We start from the raw sequence: 16,410 nt of genomic DNA, 5'->3' as shown, positions 1-16,410 counted from the left end.
ATGGGAGTCACTTAAGGTCTGCCTCAGAGGACAGATCATTTCATATGCAGCTCATAGAAAAAGAGAACGGACCAAGCGTCTTACAGAACTAACCCAGCAGATATCAGACATTGACGACGAATTATCTCATGATTTCACACCTGATCTTTATAAAGAACAGCTATTGTTGAAAACAGAATATGACAACCTCTCCATAAAACAGACAGAACGGTTGCTACTTAAAACAAAGCAATCATATTATGAACACGGCGAAAAGGCAGGAAAATAACTATGTCATCAACTTAGACAGGCAGCAGCGCGTAGTGCAATTCCTGAAATCCGTGTTTCACCAGGCTCGACCTCCACACATCCCCAGATCATAAATGACCAATTTAAGGCATACTATGAAGAACTCTACACATCGCAATCCTCCATGAAAGCAGCCGAAACCCAAGCCTTTCTAGATGGCCTAGAATTACCAAAAATTAGTACAGAAGACCAAGCCTCCCTCGATGCCCCTATAACAACTATAGAAATATCACAGGCAATAAGTTCTATGCAGAGTGGGAAAGCACCCGGACCTGACGGGTTTCCTATAGAGTTCTACAAGTTATTCTCACACAAGCTGGTACCTATTCTGAACTCTCTGTTCAAGGAAATCATCTCAGTAGGGAAACTACCTCTAACCATGACTCAGGCAACTATATCGGTCCTACTGAAAAAAGACAAAGATCCCTTGGAGTGTGGTTCCTATCGCCCTATTAGCCTGTTATGCTGTGATTACAAAATCCTCACTAAGGTGCTGGCACGTCGCTTAGAGACAGAGATACCTAACATCATTGATCCCGATCAAACAGGCTTTAAACCGGGGAAGCAGTCATTCTATAACATGCAACGGCTGTTCAATATTCTCTACTCTTCTCACTCAGCCCGTCAGCCGGAGGTTCTGCTCTCCCTTGACGCGGAGAAGGCCTTCGACCGTGTTGAGTGGAATTACCTGTTCATGGTGTTGGATGGGTTTGGGTTCGGTACGTCTCTCATTTCATGGATTAAAATATTGTATACCTCGCCAACAGCTTCAGTACGCACTAACCAGATCAGGTCCAGCCCGTTCATGCTGCGAAGGGTCTCGACAGGGGTGCTGCCTCTCACCATTTCTATTTGACTTCGCCATTGAACCTCTTGCTGTAGCGCTGAGGATACAACAGGATATTCCAGGTATTGTTAGGAACCAGGTAATACATAAAGTTTCGCTATATGCAGACGACCTTCTGCTCTACATTTCCAACCCAGCAGAATCGATCCCTAAGCTCATAGATGTATTAGATCAATTTGGAAAACTATCTGGCTACAGACTAAACTTCTCAAAGAGTTCACTTTTTCTTATTAATCAACTGGCAATTTCCATTAATTATAGTAATCTTCCCTTTAAATTGGAGCACAAGTCCTTCACTTATTTGGGCATAAGGGTTACACGAAAATACAAAGACCTATACGAGTGTAATTTTAAACTGTTGCTGGAGCGCACCAAACAGGATTTCCAAAGATGGTCTGCACTCCCTGTTACACTGGCAGGCCGAGTAAACACAGTAAAGATGACAATTCTGCCTCGATTCTTATATTTATTTCAGATGATCCCCATCATATATCCCCATCAAGTCCTGGTTCAAAGTGTTGAATAGCACTATTACCTCCTTTATTTGGAACAACTCCACTCCACGTATTAAAAGAGCTTACCTGGAGATGCCTAAGGGGGCAGGAGGACTGGGTCTGCCAATTTTTTTATTTTATTACTGGTCAGCTAACATTTCCAAGCTGAATTACTGGATTTCTACCCACGAAAACAAAGTAGGGCCAGCATGGGCCTCTATGGAACTTAATTCCAATTCTCCACTCTCACCCATATCCATCCTGAGTGGCCCCTTACCTGTCAGCGTAAGTCTTCAAGGTTTGAGCCCAGTTGTCAAAAACACTCTTAAAATATGGTTCCAATTCAGGAAACATTTTCATTTCAGTCAGGCAATTACTTTGCTCCCGCTAACAACCATTTGTTTCCTCCATCTCAGATTGACACTGCCTTTCAAGTGTGGCATAGGAATGGTTTAGTGTTTTTTGGTGACCTCTTCGTTGAAGGCACATTTGCTTCATTTAATATGCTACAAAAAGATCACAACCTTCCCAACAATCACTTTTTCAGGTACTTACAGGTACGTAGTTTTGCCAGGAAACACTTCCCATTTCCCTCATACCACCTAAAAATGCAACCGATACCATACTGGACCTGGACCCTATGTTGGAAAAAAGGGTGTCTAAAATTTACAAAACAGTACTAGGCATTAGCCCCCTCAGTGGGACAATGCCAGACTGGCATGGGAAGAGGACCTAGGTGTTGCACTGTCTGACGAGACATGGCAATGTAGCTTAAAATGCATACATACCACCTCTTTATGCTTAAAACACGGTCTTATTCAATTTAAAATTGTGCATCGGTTGCATTATTCACCAGAGAAACTGGCCAAAATATATCCTGGCACCAATCCTGTGTGTCCGAGGTGTGGCCACAGTTCAGCTAAATTAGGTCATATGTTTTGGTCTTGCAATTCGCTTAATAACTCCTGGGTCAGGATCTTTGAAGCAATCTCCTCCATTTGTGACAGAACAGTGAATCCCGATCCAACAGTTGCTATTTTCGAGGTATTCCCATCAGAAGAACAATTTGCTGTCCCCCAGGTAAATGCTGTAGCATTTATAACACTACTAGCCCGGAGACAAATTCTTTTGCTCTGGAAGTCTGTAACACCCCCCTCGTTTAGACACTGGGTCAAAGAGGTACTCTCTGTGATCCCATTAGAGAAGTTAAGATATAATCTGAGTAATTTACGGGACAGATACATTAAAACCTGGGCCCCCTTTATAGAATTTGTTGAAAATGTATCCTTCACATGATGTAATTCTTTACATATCAATGTACTGCCAACTGGATCTACTGATGTATGTCATGATGATATATGTGGTATAACGTTACAGGATATTCCCATTTTGAGCATTGTAAAGTGATATACAGGAAACGTTTGTAACTATGTTTTGTGTACCTACCTCTACTGTTTGTTTGTTTTTGTTTGTTTGTTTTGTTTTGTTTGTTTTTTTTTGTTTGTTTTTCTTTTCTTGAACCTTGGTGGGTGGGATGGGATGGGTTTGTGTTACATTGTATCTTTGTCATTCTTTGTTTTGCAAATTGAAAATCTATAAATAAAGTACTTAAAAAAATAAAAAAACGAAATCCAGTACGTCATGGACCTCCGTGCAAAGCTTCACTCACTAGGGGTATTGTCACGTGAGCACTTGCACCGAGCCCAGGAGAGTCAGAGACGCCTGTACGAAAGAGGGACTAGATTACGCGATCTCACCCCGGGGGACAAGGTCCTGGTTCTGCTGCCCACCTCTAGCACCAAATTACTCGCGAAGTGGCAAGGGCCCTTCGTGGTCACGCGGCGAGTCGGGGACGTGGATTACGAGGAAGCGCGTTCGGACAGGGGCGAAAACAAACAGGTTTTTCACATCAACCTCCTGAAGAGGTGGAATGACGTGGTCCCTGTCACGTTTGCGTCTACGCTGCTGGAGGGAGAAGAGCTCGGGCCGGAAGTCCCGGGGCCAGGTCCCACCCCTCCGGTAGGTCGGGGCGAGGACCTCTCAAGGAGTCAGGCGCGGGACGTTGCTAACCCTGCAACTCCGGTTCGCCGACGACGTTTTCGCCCCTGCCCGGTCGCACCCCGTTAATTACTCACGACATCGAGACGCAGCCCGGGTTAACGGTGCAGACACGTCCCTACAGGCTGCCCGTCCACAAACAAGATGTGGTGCAGAGCGAATTAGCAACCATGTTAGAGTTGGGCGTGGTCGAGGAGTCCTACAGCGACTGGTGCAGTCCCGTCGTGCTTGTGGGGAAGCCGGATGGGTCTGTCCGGTTCTGCGTGGACTATCGTAGGGTGAACGCGGTCTCGAAGTTCGACGCCTACCCAATGCCTCGGATCGACGAGCTCGTGGACCGGCTTGGCATGGCCACCTGTTAAAATGTAAGCCTATTTTTTATGTTCTCAGGTTACATGACTGTAAATATTGTTTACTGTTAGCGACACAAGAGGACGCAAGAGCACACACAATAATTAATGTAATGAATGTTCATGTATTGTATTGTGACCTAATGGACTTCCCGTACATGGACATTTTTATGCGTGACGTTTTTTTTTTTTCAAGTCCGCGCTCAACCCAACTGGCAGATGGCCATATTTCATTGTTCTAAAATAAATGTCCTATAATGAGAGAAGTCGTCAGCCTCCTTCCTACGCATCGTCAGCAGCACCACTCTGCTGATAAAACTCAACACCACCTATTACACGACTCTGGACTGCACGAAGGGCTACTGGCAGATTCCTCTGTCTCCAGCAGCCCGGGAAAAAACAGCCTTCTCCACTCCGCTCGGTCTATACCAATTCAAGGTGCTTCCGTTCGGGTTGTTCGGGGCCCCGGCCACATTTCAGCGACCGGGTGTTACGGCCACATTTCAGCGACCGGGTGTTACGGCCACACGCCGCGTATGCTGCTGCCTACATTTATGACGTTGTCATATATAGTGGAACGTGGGAGCAGCATGTGCGTCAGGTGGCGGCCGTCCTTCGGTCGCTGAGACGGGCGGGGCTCACGGCCAACCCGAAGAAGTGCGTGATCGGGCGGAGGGAGATCCAGTATCTGGGATACCACCTGGGGGGGGGGGGGGGGGGAAGGTCCGGCCACAGGTCGCTAAGACCGCGGCGGTGGCCGCCTCCCCTCGGCCCAGAAAGAAGAAGGAGGTACTACATTACCGGCAGTTCATGCCGCACTTCTCGGACCTGGCCAGCCCCTTAACCGACCTCACCCGTAAGAGGGCCCAAGATACAGTCCAGTGGTCGGAGCCATGTCAGGTGTCGTTTGAGGCTATTAAAACAGCCCTCTGTGGAGAGTCGGTCCTATGTGCTCCTAACTTTGATCTCCCTTTCTCAGGGGGTTGACCGCCCGGTGCTGTACCTTAGCCGGAAACTATCAGACCGGGAGGGTCAGTACAGCACGGTGGAGAAGGAGTGTCTCGCCATCCGGTGGGCGGTTGGCGCCCTTCGCTACTACCTGCTGGGGCGCGCGTTCACCCTCTACTCCGACCAAACCCCCCTCCAGTGGCTCCACCGCATGAAGAACGTCAACGCAAGGATCACCCGGTGGTACCTCGCGTTGCAACCCTTCAACTTTCGGGTCGTACACAGGCCTGGGGCGCAAATGGCCGTGGCGGACTTCCTCTCCCGCTCTGGGGGGGGGGCGGCCGGATGTGACCCCGGCCTCTGTCGGGCGGTGGGGGTGTGTGGGGGGACGTGCGACGTCTGGCCTGCAGGGGGAGCATGGGCAGGTTGGGAGCGCACGGGATTGGCTGGGGGGATTGGACCTGATTGTGAGCAGGGGTCTGCACTCAGGCCAATCAGGGAGTGTGTACTTATGTGCCTGCTTTGTGCTGTAGTAAGAGAGGAAAACCCGGAGCACGGACCCCCAAGATCCCGAACAAGGGAAACACACCCGGAGCCTCAAGGTTGAGTCAGTAAGAGAAGACAAGAGACGGAAGTTTGATGTTTTTATGTTCCGTGTCTGATTCATGAAGCTGTTGCATGTTGTCTATAAAAAAGGAGCCTTCACTTTCTGTTGTCTAAACCAGATTTTTGTTGCATTTCCTTCTCTATCGGGTAAATGAGTGCAATTAATATTTTTTATTGAAAACAAATCTTGAAATTGTGATCTTAAGCTATACATGCTTCAGTTGGGAATCAAACTCAGGTCTCACAGGTGGCATGTATGAATTATATTCTACCACTTTCCTTACAATGATTGCTAACCTGTGGCATATCATTCAGTGGTCATGAAAACGTATTCAGATTTAGCATTATCTATCAAAAGTTATTTTTTTAACTCCTCGTGGCATCCCCCTCGTGTTGGTTTCCACTTGCCCAGAACCGCCCCTGAACACGATATACGTAACACTATCTTCTTCTGTGGGTTACTTCTGCAGGACCCAAGCGAAACAATTTTTTGTGGATCGTGAAACATCTGTGTGGATTACATTTCACAAAGATCAACTACCAATTATGTGGATCACGGTTCACAAAACCTGAATCCCCTTTTGTGGGTTGAGCAAAATAAACTCCAATGAATACATCCATATAAAACGGTGATGTGCTCACAAGTTCTTAGATTATTGCCCATTCATAATCTTGTGGCCAAAATAGAATTGTCTTTACCAGTGTTACAAAATCTGGTTAAACAAGGAGAAAATCATCAAAAGCCTATATTTCTATCAAATCCATGTATCTATGAAGCATTGAGTGATATATTTTGAGAAGTCTCTACTATCAGAGAAAATGTATTCTCTGATAGTTGCTTCAAATCCAAAAAAACAATCCAACAATTGAGATATGCCCCAGAAAATGTATCTTGCCACCCACGTTCTTGGCTCGCTCTGGAATGATGTCACTATTTTCTAACGGTCGAGAGGTAGGGTCCCCAACATTTCTAACGGTTGAAACCTCCCCTTAGCCAATCACAAACTCAAGCTCAAGACTCTCAAATGTTCCCGCAGATTATGGGCGGGTCTTCTCCGTGCTGCCATTCAGCTTCCTTCCTCTCTGGCTACAGCTAGTATTAGCTCCTACAACGTGATTAGAGCTGCTATAAGGAGGCTAAAAGCGTAGGAGTGGCAAGTCCAGAGTTCACGGGAATTTGAAAAACATATAATAAAGGTAAGGATCTCCCACTTGGGTCGATAACCTTTCCGCGTGTCGCCTTATATTCCAGTTTACTTAACAAGTTGCGGGGATAAAAGTAGTAGCTAGGTGTTGGCTGGAGAGGGGTTGAAGCGTTGCGGCTGCTCGACAGATTTCCGTGTTTAAACTTGTAACATTCGCACGTCTCGCGCAAACGTTCCCGTGTCTCGCGCAATTCCCAGTGAGCGCTCGATCTGCGCGACATGTTGTTTGATTTTGCGGAAAAGTATCAAGAACTATTCACAGGTTCCTCCATCAGACCGAGATACACAGTGTCGCTTGCATTCCGACAATGTACACGTTTTTAATCTAATAATCTAGTAACGTTAGGCGTTTTGTGACCATCCCTGTTTGTTCCCCTGTTAAACCGAGGTATCGTCGTATAATACCTCGGTATCTTTTAACCAGGATCATACGTGGAATGTGTGTTGCTTGTTTGTTTGTTTGGAGACACATTCTTTACTGAACCTGTTAGGCCCGTTTAGGATCGATCATCCCTGAGGTTTCGACCAACCTGTCACTTTGAAATACGAGGAGAGGAAACATCACGGCTAAATTTACGTTTATTCGTGAATGTATCTTGCGGTATCCCTCAGAGTGATCACGTCATTCATTGTCTATCGGGTTTAACAGTTCTCTGTCCCGGGGACATTCCTTTCTCTCCCCCACCACACCCTTCCTTGTTCGGCTTCTCCACGACAAGCGATCAGCCTCCACGCCTCGTTGCGTGTTGTTGGAATGTATTACTACCACCAAAACATCTGCCCAAAACAGTGTCTCTGCCCACAACTTTCGGGTTTTACCACCCCATAAAGTATTTGTGCATGTTTTTGATTTTGCTGCTACTCCTCAACTTGACCACGCCTTCTTTTTCTACATTGTAAGCAAGGCAACTTTATTTATATAGCACTTTTCATACACGAGGCAGACTCGAGTTGCTTCACATAAAAACATCGTCATACAATAAAATGAAATAATAAACGAAAATAGAGAAATAAAAAAAAATGAAGGGCTTAAAAGGTCAAAAAGTGCATTGTAGAACAAGTGCAAATGTTACACCATCCCCATAGTTACTGAGGCGATCACATGTGCATGAATCAAGATTGTTCTCCTGCCTCTGCCACTCCCCGTTCGTCTGGGAGCACTACGAGAGGAGACGCACTGTATGGATGATGTCATTGTATCGGAACAGCTGAGTGCTAACCGAGCATTTCACACGCAGTGTGTGTTTGTGTGGGAACAAGTCTCCAATACTACGGAAACCAAATACAATGTGATCTGTTGAAATGATATTCAGTCTCGTCTATTGATCTATTCCTTGAAGAGTATCAAATCAGCATTTTCATCGTTCTATCGTGACTTGGAGATCGGCGAGACACACACTGTTGCACTTAAGCTTCCTGGATGATGAATCTTTCTTTATCGGGTCACGATACAAATCTCCCATAACAAATACACAGAGAATGTTTTCTTGCCATCCTTAGTCATGTTACTGTGGAGAGTTGAAGGTGTGTCCATTTGTTTCATGAAGCAGATTCAATTGTATGAAAGGGAACTCCCCAAGTCCTGTGTCGGCCTATACGTTACAATCTGGTGCTGTGGTTTTCTGAACACCCAATCATTTAATAATGTATGGAAAATAATCTGTAATGTCAGAGGGTAACAACAACAATGTAACACATGCAGTCTAAATCTGATTATTTTAGAACCACAAAATGAAAGGGAAAGCTGCCACCAACACTTTTTCGCTGGTTCCAAGACACTGAGTCATTAATATATTTTGGCGTTTCCCCAACAACTCGTGCTGATGGCTACGCCACGGGGACCGCCCTTGTATGTCATTTGCACAGATGGAACAGGCGATTTATTATTAAGTGTGTGTGTGTGTGTCTCTGCCTGTGTCTGTCGTCTAGCCTGTTTGGGTCTGTTGTGTAGCCTGTGTGTTAGCCGTATTAATATGGCCTGTGTTTGTCCGTTGTGTGGCCTGGTTGTGTTGTCATAAAATGGATTGATAGTTAGATGAGGGGTTAAAAAAAGTTTAGAATGTTTTAAGAAACGTATGTAGTTGAAGCTGTCATGTCACTCAGTCTTCCTCTTGAAGTCGCCCCATGACTAATTCAATCACTTAATTATTTCTTACTGATGACGGAATATAAATCAGTTTTCTCGACTGTAATGCATCTCTCGCCTTGATTTGACATTTGCTTCACATGCTCTGATTATCTCATCTTCTAAATCTGCCTCTCCATCTCCCATTCTGTCCGCAGCGAAAGCTTTAGATAAATCTCTTGATATTTCCTCTCGGCTTCTCTTCTGCGAGCTGAGCTAAGCAACGTGATGAATCGGACCGGGGAGTCTCCCTGGCTCTGCCCTACTTCAGGTTTCTTGCTTCTCTGTTTTGGTTGGCTGCTTCCCCCTCCTTGATATATCTACACCAGTCAGCAGCTGCAAATCTTTCTAAGACAACAGGAAAGAGCAGCCCCATACTATCCCTGGAGAACTTGCAACTGAAGGAATAAGGATGGGTCAGTGAGGCCTTTTTCCTCGTCGTTCAGTTGGGTTTCAAGTTATCTTCAGGCACCATTTCACTTTCTGATTGCTCCACGTTGTTATCCAGGTTCAAGTGCTGACATCATTATGTACCAATGGGAAGGAAAACTGTGCTGTTAAAGCTTCTAATTTCACTTTTTGGAGGACCACATATTAAGAAATATCTGGCAAATAGCGTAAATAAATTGTGTGTGTGAGAGACCTTCTTCAAATCCCATATCACTGAATTTGCCCTCGGGATGATGGTTTGTGGTTTCCTTGTGACCTTTCAATGAACCGTTGTTACTGAGAATTATCACAGGGTTAGCTGCTGTAACTAATCTGAAATAACCAATGTAGTTTATATTCCGCTTTCCCTATTATCTTTTGAGTCATGTGGTAATTTTGTTCTCAATCAGTTTTTCAACCTTCTACAAATGGGTATATGCTTCACATTTGAAAGTCATGTCCCCAAGAAGGCTGTTTGTATGCCCTCTCACAGTTGGGCTGCTTTTAAATGGTGCTAACAGTTAAATGCTTCCCTGCTTCCTGGGAGTTTTGATATGTGGTTGATACGGACATCCTTTAAACTTCCTACCATGATTTTTCCACCACTGGCCCAATTGGCTTAGCATTAGCCCTGATTAATGTCTGATCAGTAGGAGTTCACTAGGTCCTGCCTTAGAGAAAGAGAGTGTGTGTGTGTGTGTGTGTGTGTGTGTGTGTGTGTGTGTTAGGCAAGTGGAGGAAATCGAACTTTGTCCTTTACTTAACAGCACGTGGTGGGGGCAAATATTATGCAAGACACACACACACACTTCACAGAAGTGTGTGTGTGTGTTACATAAATTGCGTTGCATTTTTTCCATCTCCTTGGGGAAATAAACTCTCTTTCCATGCTTTCTCAGGATGTTTTTTTGTTCCGTCATATAAAATGGGATACAGTCGAGTGGGGATGGAGAAGTCTGTAATTTAAGACGGTGCCCTGGGCTTTTACATTGAAACAGAAGAACAACCAACTAGTTCTCGTTCTTCTGAGCTTTAAAGGGCGTTTTATATATTGTTTGTCCAATGCTATCAAAGTGAACAGGTGGATCTCTCCAGAAACCATGAAACCAACCTGGTCTGATTTTGAGGTTGGGTGTGTGTGCGCTTGTGAAGTTCTGTTATAAAGTAATGTAATAAAGTAATTGACCCTAGCTCGAGATTGTATTATATTTGAGAAATAGGGAATTCAAGGATACAAATACACTTAAAATAACAAACAAAAAAATTGTCATTGACCAACTAGTGTGCATGTGAAGGAGGACTATAGTGAATTAGCGATGCAACAACAGACTTCTCTTTGATAAAGCAAACTTGGGCCAAGGGGACACTTCTGGCGACCCATGATGAGGTATTTGTCTGTTTCCTTTTGAGATGTCTTGCAAACATGGGTAGAGATATGCACACATATTGCACCTGCCTGTAGTAAATCCGCATTTCTCCAGACTCACTCACAGCGGGGGGGTAGCATGGCTCTGTCTACACCTGGACCATGTCCTTCTGCACCCTCTTCTCTTATCAATGTAATAATGTAACAATTATTATATCAAAAATAAATATATTTAAATGAGGAAAGAAATTGAAATCAGAAATTGTTTCCTAGAAGGGTTATATTTTAATTTGTGTTTTGGTGTTGAAATAAAATGTATCCCTTAAAAAGGTGATACACCAGGAAACTTATCCGTTTTACTCATATTTGTTTTTATTCATTTTCAGATGGCAGCCATCAGGAAGAAGTTGGTGATTGTGGGGGACGGAGCGTGTGGTAAGACCTGTCTGCTCATCGTCTTCAGTAAGGACCAGTTCCCTGAGGTCTACGTCCCCACAGTGTTTGAGAACTACATTGCAGACATCGAGGTGGACTGCAAACAGGTAATTCCATGCCTGGTTCTGTTGTTTCCCGAGTTGTGCCTCTGACAAGACTTTTATTCAGACCAATTGGTCCTTTTTTACTTTTCCCCTACAACTGAGTGTAATGGGCATTCAAGGAAGGAATGACATAGGAGGAGAGAACAGTTTGGCTATAACAAAAGACTATGACAGCAAACAGGATTTTTTTTTCCTTTTCCTATCCCCCTGCCTTTGTCAAAACACCCACAGACCAAATAAATATCCATACCTTAAACACATGCAAAAAGAAAACGGGAAGCATATAATTTGAAGGACAGCTGGAAGAAGTGGATGGAGGAAATTGAGTGGTCAATATTGTGTTGTACAAGAGACAATTTTTGTTTGTAAGGAACCACAGGTCCCAAGCCAACAACAGGAAATGTCATGTCACTAGTTTCCTGCACAAGGATAGACTCTACCCCCCTCTCCCTCTCAACCCCCTCATCATGAGCTGTACCTCACTTCCTGTTCCTGTTTTCTGTACTATGCTGTAGAGATTCAGGTCAGCTCGCTGCACCGCAGAATCTCTCGCCATTTATGCAGGTCTAACCAACCACATCTCTAGGACTTCATTCAGAGACTAAAACAATAGTTTGCTTTCTGAGAGCACCCAGGATATTGGTATGGAAGTAACTGGTGTTTTCATGGTTGGCTGTTGTGAACCTTTTTGTCCTTTTTTCTCAAATCGGGTCCTCTTTCTGAACATAAGCCATTCTTCTGATTCTAAAAGCTCTGAGTGGTTCTCATGGTTCTACTTCGTGTTGGCAGTTATAGTGAGGCCAACGAACACAAGTAGGCAGATTGTTTTGTTTATCAAAAAAAATTATAAAAACAAATTGCAGAGAACCTGCAATTTGTGTCTTGGAGGGGAGCGTCACAGAGACACTCGCTGGTAATACAATGCCAGCACCACTAACAAGATCTACAGTAGGCTAGTTTAGCCCAATCCTGCTGTGCCACGGCCTGGGTTTTAATCTCTCAGATTTGGCACAACCCACTTCAGGTTAGGCCCACAAACAGGTCTAACCTAAACTATGGACTTGTTGGCTTGTCCGGTAATTTTGAAGCTGACTGCAGTCAATGTGTGTGTTGCTCAGAATGCTATCAAACGTTAGTCCCCATAAGGGTAGTCCACTCCAAACACACCCACAAGCTATTCAGATTTTGTTCACCAGGTTAAATGCAAGCCAGTTTTACAGAGCCAGTGTAGAGGCTTTAAATAGATGCTAGAAGTGGTAACGGAAGTGATGGGGAAGTCCTCAGCAGCTCTGACTATGTTTCTGGGTACAATGCTAGCTGGAGGAGAACTGGATTATTCCAAGTCCAGCTTCTCCGTTTCTTTACAAAGTGGTTTGTTATTCTCCCCTTGTTCAATCTCCCTCCCTATTATTAATCATCAATTGAAAATGTATTTTCTTCCCATTTCTTTCTTAGGTGGAGCTTGCGTTATGGGACACAGCAGGCCAAGAGGACTATGACCGGCTGAGGCCCCTCTCCTACCCTGACACTGATGTTATCCTCATGTGCTTCTCCATCGATAGTCCCGACAGTTTAGGTAAGACTTTGTCCCTTTGGATGTTTCTATATAATGGCATATTTGGCCACTGGCAAAAAGTGCCTATTTGAATGGAAAGTCAAAATTCTAACGACATGCAGAGCAGAATATATCATTTTTATTAGCCTTTGTGATCTGATGGCACCACCAAGGTTTTAAGAACTTGTTTAACGTTATGCAGTCTTCGCTCAGGGAAACATACATTTTTTATCAAACTGACGAGTTAGGAATTCTATTACACCGAAGAAATAGTCACAATGATTTGAAGACTGTAAAGGGGAAAACAAACCTACATAATTAACCAACTATATCTCAGTCTTTGGGCACAGGGTTTTTCCTGTCAGATCCGCAGAAAGATCTTTCCCCCCTGGGGACCGCTGTGCCCAGGGCACTTCCCCACAGCCTTCAGACAAGGCCACGCAAGACTAACCCTAACCCTAGAACTCCAGCTCCATCGCTACATGTCATCTTCTTACGGCTAGTGGGCCAGCCCAGACCCTCAATCGTTCAATGTCCTTCTCTGTTGGAGAAGGGCAGGCGGTCGGAGCTCTCCTTCTAGGACAGAACTGTAAACTTCTGCCAAGGCTGTGAGTGGATCGGCATGAGAACTCTGTTTCCCTCATTTGCTTGCAGAAAACATACCAGAGAAATGGACGCCTGAAGTGAAGCATTTCTGCCCCAATGTCCCGATCATCCTGGTCGGCAACAAGAAAGACTTGAGGAACGATGACCACACACGAAGAGAGCTGGCCAAGATGAAGCAGGTGTGTATCTCTGTTGAAGAAGCTGGTCAAAATATCAGCATTGTCATAAGGTCTCAAAACCAGAGATTGAAGCCAATGAGACATTCTTAACAATCGAAATGGCTGCCAAAAAACAATGTCTAAATATAGCCGTCACATTGTTCCTGTGCCGCTACAGCGTGTGAATGTGACCCACCTTTCTCATGCCAAATGTTCCTATCACCTGACTAATTCAAGATGTTTCATGCGTAAAGTAAATGTACAATTTACAATGCACCAACCACAAATAGTGGATCTCACAAAAGCAGCGAAGGAAATTTGAACACGAGTGCAGTGTCGTGTAAAACTTGCAATGCCACAATTAAATATACAAGTGGTATAACTACTGTTCATCTTTGAAGACAGCATGGTATTGAAAGGTCCAAATATAAGAAGCAATATAAGCAGCCATGTGTGCTAGTCTCAACCCGTCATGGTGGACAGCAATGACTCCAGCAATAAGCAATTTAATGTCATTTTAATTGTCTTAAATCATGGTTAACGAGGCTGGATTAAAATATAATCGAACCTGAACTGAAATTTTGCATCAAGTCAGCTCTTATCCACAGTGTATTGGATTGTTAGAAATGTTAGTCTATTGTCTTTGTATCTTGGACCATGTATCGATAATATACGTGTCAGATCACAGAGAGGGAGAGATGCAGAACCCTGGCATAATCCGTAGGAGCATAACTTGAGTTCACCACTTATGATGTGGCCATCATTCAGTTTCAAGATTTGGATTAACTGTAATGGCTCCTCTTGGCATTAATGATGACACAAAAAACAATAAATCGGGTCTATGGTTGTCGAAGGCCTGTTGTAAGCCCTGACCTGCATGTTACTTCCCTACATACCCACCTACCTGCGTGCACTCTGCTCATGACCCTCCCAAGGCTAGGCAGAATTGTTTCTATAGCGAGCTAGTCTTGTGTTTGGCAGTGGCTTTAGAGGGAGGGGTCAAGCCTTTAAAATCCTAGCTTCCTCTGGCCGATTTTTTCCAAATAGCCTTAAAATGAAAACCTGTTTTATTTATCTCCGCCAATCCCCCAGGAACCGGTGAGGCCAGAGGAGGGTCGGGACATGGCGAACCGCATCAGTGCCTTCGGCTACCTGGAGTGCTCAGCCAAGACCAAGGACGGTGTGCGCGAGGTGTTTGAGATGGCCACTCGGGCGGCCCTGCAGGTTCGCAAGCGCAAGAAGAGGGGCATGTGCCTGCTGCTGTGAGGAGGAGCCTAACCGCCATCTGCCCCCTGCCCTGAAGAGGAGGGCCTACAAGATGAAACCTTTATACCAATGGTTTTGGTGGACTGTATTTACATAAGGATACACCAATAACATGCCACAGCAAACTGAAAGACTGACACACTTGTTGAAAACCTTAACAGATCAGCCTTTTACTGTCTCCATTTCCCTCTGCTCTCACATTTCCTTCTCTTGTTTACTGTCTTTCTGTTCCTTCTTTCACAAACACACCAGCCTGTGTACGCAAGGGGCCTGCCCCATCTCCTGTTTGTTTGTATGAGTGTGTGTTTTCTATTTATATGTGTATAATCTTGACATATATATTTTCAACTGGCCAACCGCTTCTGTGTTGATTGTTTACAGATAGGGGCTAAGGGCTTGCATTTTCAAAGGGCAAACTACTGGTGGAAACCACGTCCACATAAAACACTACTTTAGAGTCAACGTAAACGGGAAGCCTCTGGTTAAAAGCACATGCTTCACGCATCACTGGTATTCCATCTCATGTCCGTGTCTGCTTTGATTTGTTTCCATCTATTCGCCATACAACACCACTTATATTGGGACATTTTTAACTAACAATACTTCATAGTGGCTAGTTGCATTATATCAGCCTATATATAACATAACTGCAGTGTTTCTGACATGTGTGTCTTAACGTCCAAAAACAATACTCTACATAATGCAATACAGGCTGATGCTCAGTGGGCATGTCTATTTCTGCATAGCCTTATGCAGTCCTTATGAGATAAATTATGATCTATTGTGATTTACATAGTAGGACAGATGGATTTCTAGGTATTTGGCGACATTACAAATGCTTTGTTGCAATTAAATGGTTTAGGTTTGTGTTGATCAGAGCTCCAACCAAGAACGCCAACGTTAAACAGTACTATTAATGGCAAACGGCTTAATTAGGTTATTTTGGCATGGGTAACTTAATATATGTGCCATTTTTTTTAAACTGTAATCACAGCTTTGTAAATATATAAACATGTAGACATTCCTTAAGACCAAACTATTGTCCCTAGAGTTATTTTTACAATTCAACACGATTCAACATTCAAAACCTAGCAGATTCTAAGACTTTTTGATCGCTTTTCAGTTCAGCAATGTAATGAATCATGACATGGTCTTCATATGCCTTATATGCATCAAAGCTTAAAGTACTTTGTGATCCATCCATCCATTAATGTGATATGTCCAAGAACAACCTCAAATACAAGTACACTTGATGGCCTAACATGGTGAGAGTGGATCTATGCTGCCAATCAACGTTAGAACAACAAATTTTTTGTCGCCAGTGCTTAAGCAGTCTCTAAGAACTAGTCAGAAAGCTTTGGGCATAGATCAACGGACCTCCTATCTGTAATGTCCCGGAGTATTAGCCACAAACACCCAGAACAAGACGCTGACATAATGATGGTTTTACAAACCGGACTGGGGCCCGCATTCAGTGTCTATATGAGTAAAATATGTTAATAAAGTATTTTTGAAATGCAAGATGACTGACTTATACACTTCACTTTCACATCTCGATAAGAAACAATAT

At 44.1% G+C, this 16,410-nt stretch overlaps 1 protein-coding gene across 1 annotated transcript; it reads left to right on the top strand.

Annotated features, from left to right (window-relative positions):
* Positions 1–6,659: 6,659 nt before the first annotated feature.
* Positions 6,660–16,379, top strand: LOC307079233 (rho-related GTP-binding protein RhoA-D). The gene is made up of 5 exons (XM_079741426.1): positions 6,660–6,788; positions 11,103–11,258; positions 12,711–12,831; positions 13,465–13,595; positions 14,667–16,379. Exons 2-5 carry the CDS (start codon positions 11,103–11,105, stop codon positions 14,838–14,840), a joined length of 582 nt encoding a protein of 193 aa, XP_079597552.1. The 5' UTR covers positions 6,660–6,788; the 3' UTR covers positions 14,841–16,379.
* Positions 16,380–16,410: the final 31 nt, after the last annotated feature.

The sequence above is a fragment of the Pollachius pollachius genome (genome assembly GCF_949987615.1).
Source record: "Pollachius pollachius genome assembly, chromosome: 8".
Lineage (NCBI taxonomy): Eukaryota > Metazoa > Chordata > Actinopteri > Gadiformes > Gadidae > Pollachius > Pollachius pollachius.
This window is presented reverse-complemented; position numbering and strand designations above follow the sequence as displayed.

What these genes read in the sequence shown, in the direction of transcription:
- LOC307079233 (XM_079741426.1), top strand. Translation starts at nt 11,103, where the DNA reads ATGGCAGCCATCAGGAAGAAGTTGGTGATTGTGGGGGACGGAGCGTGT. An exon ending in CGATAGTCCCGACAGTTTAG is followed by an intron (nt 12,832 to 13,464) that starts GTAAGACTTTGT and finishes ATTTGCTTGCAG; the next exon opens with AAAACATACCAGAGAAATGG. An exon ending in AGCTGGCCAAGATGAAGCAG is followed by an intron (nt 13,596 to 14,666) that starts GTGTGTATCTCT and finishes CCAATCCCCCAG; the next exon opens with GAACCGGTGAGGCCAGAGGA.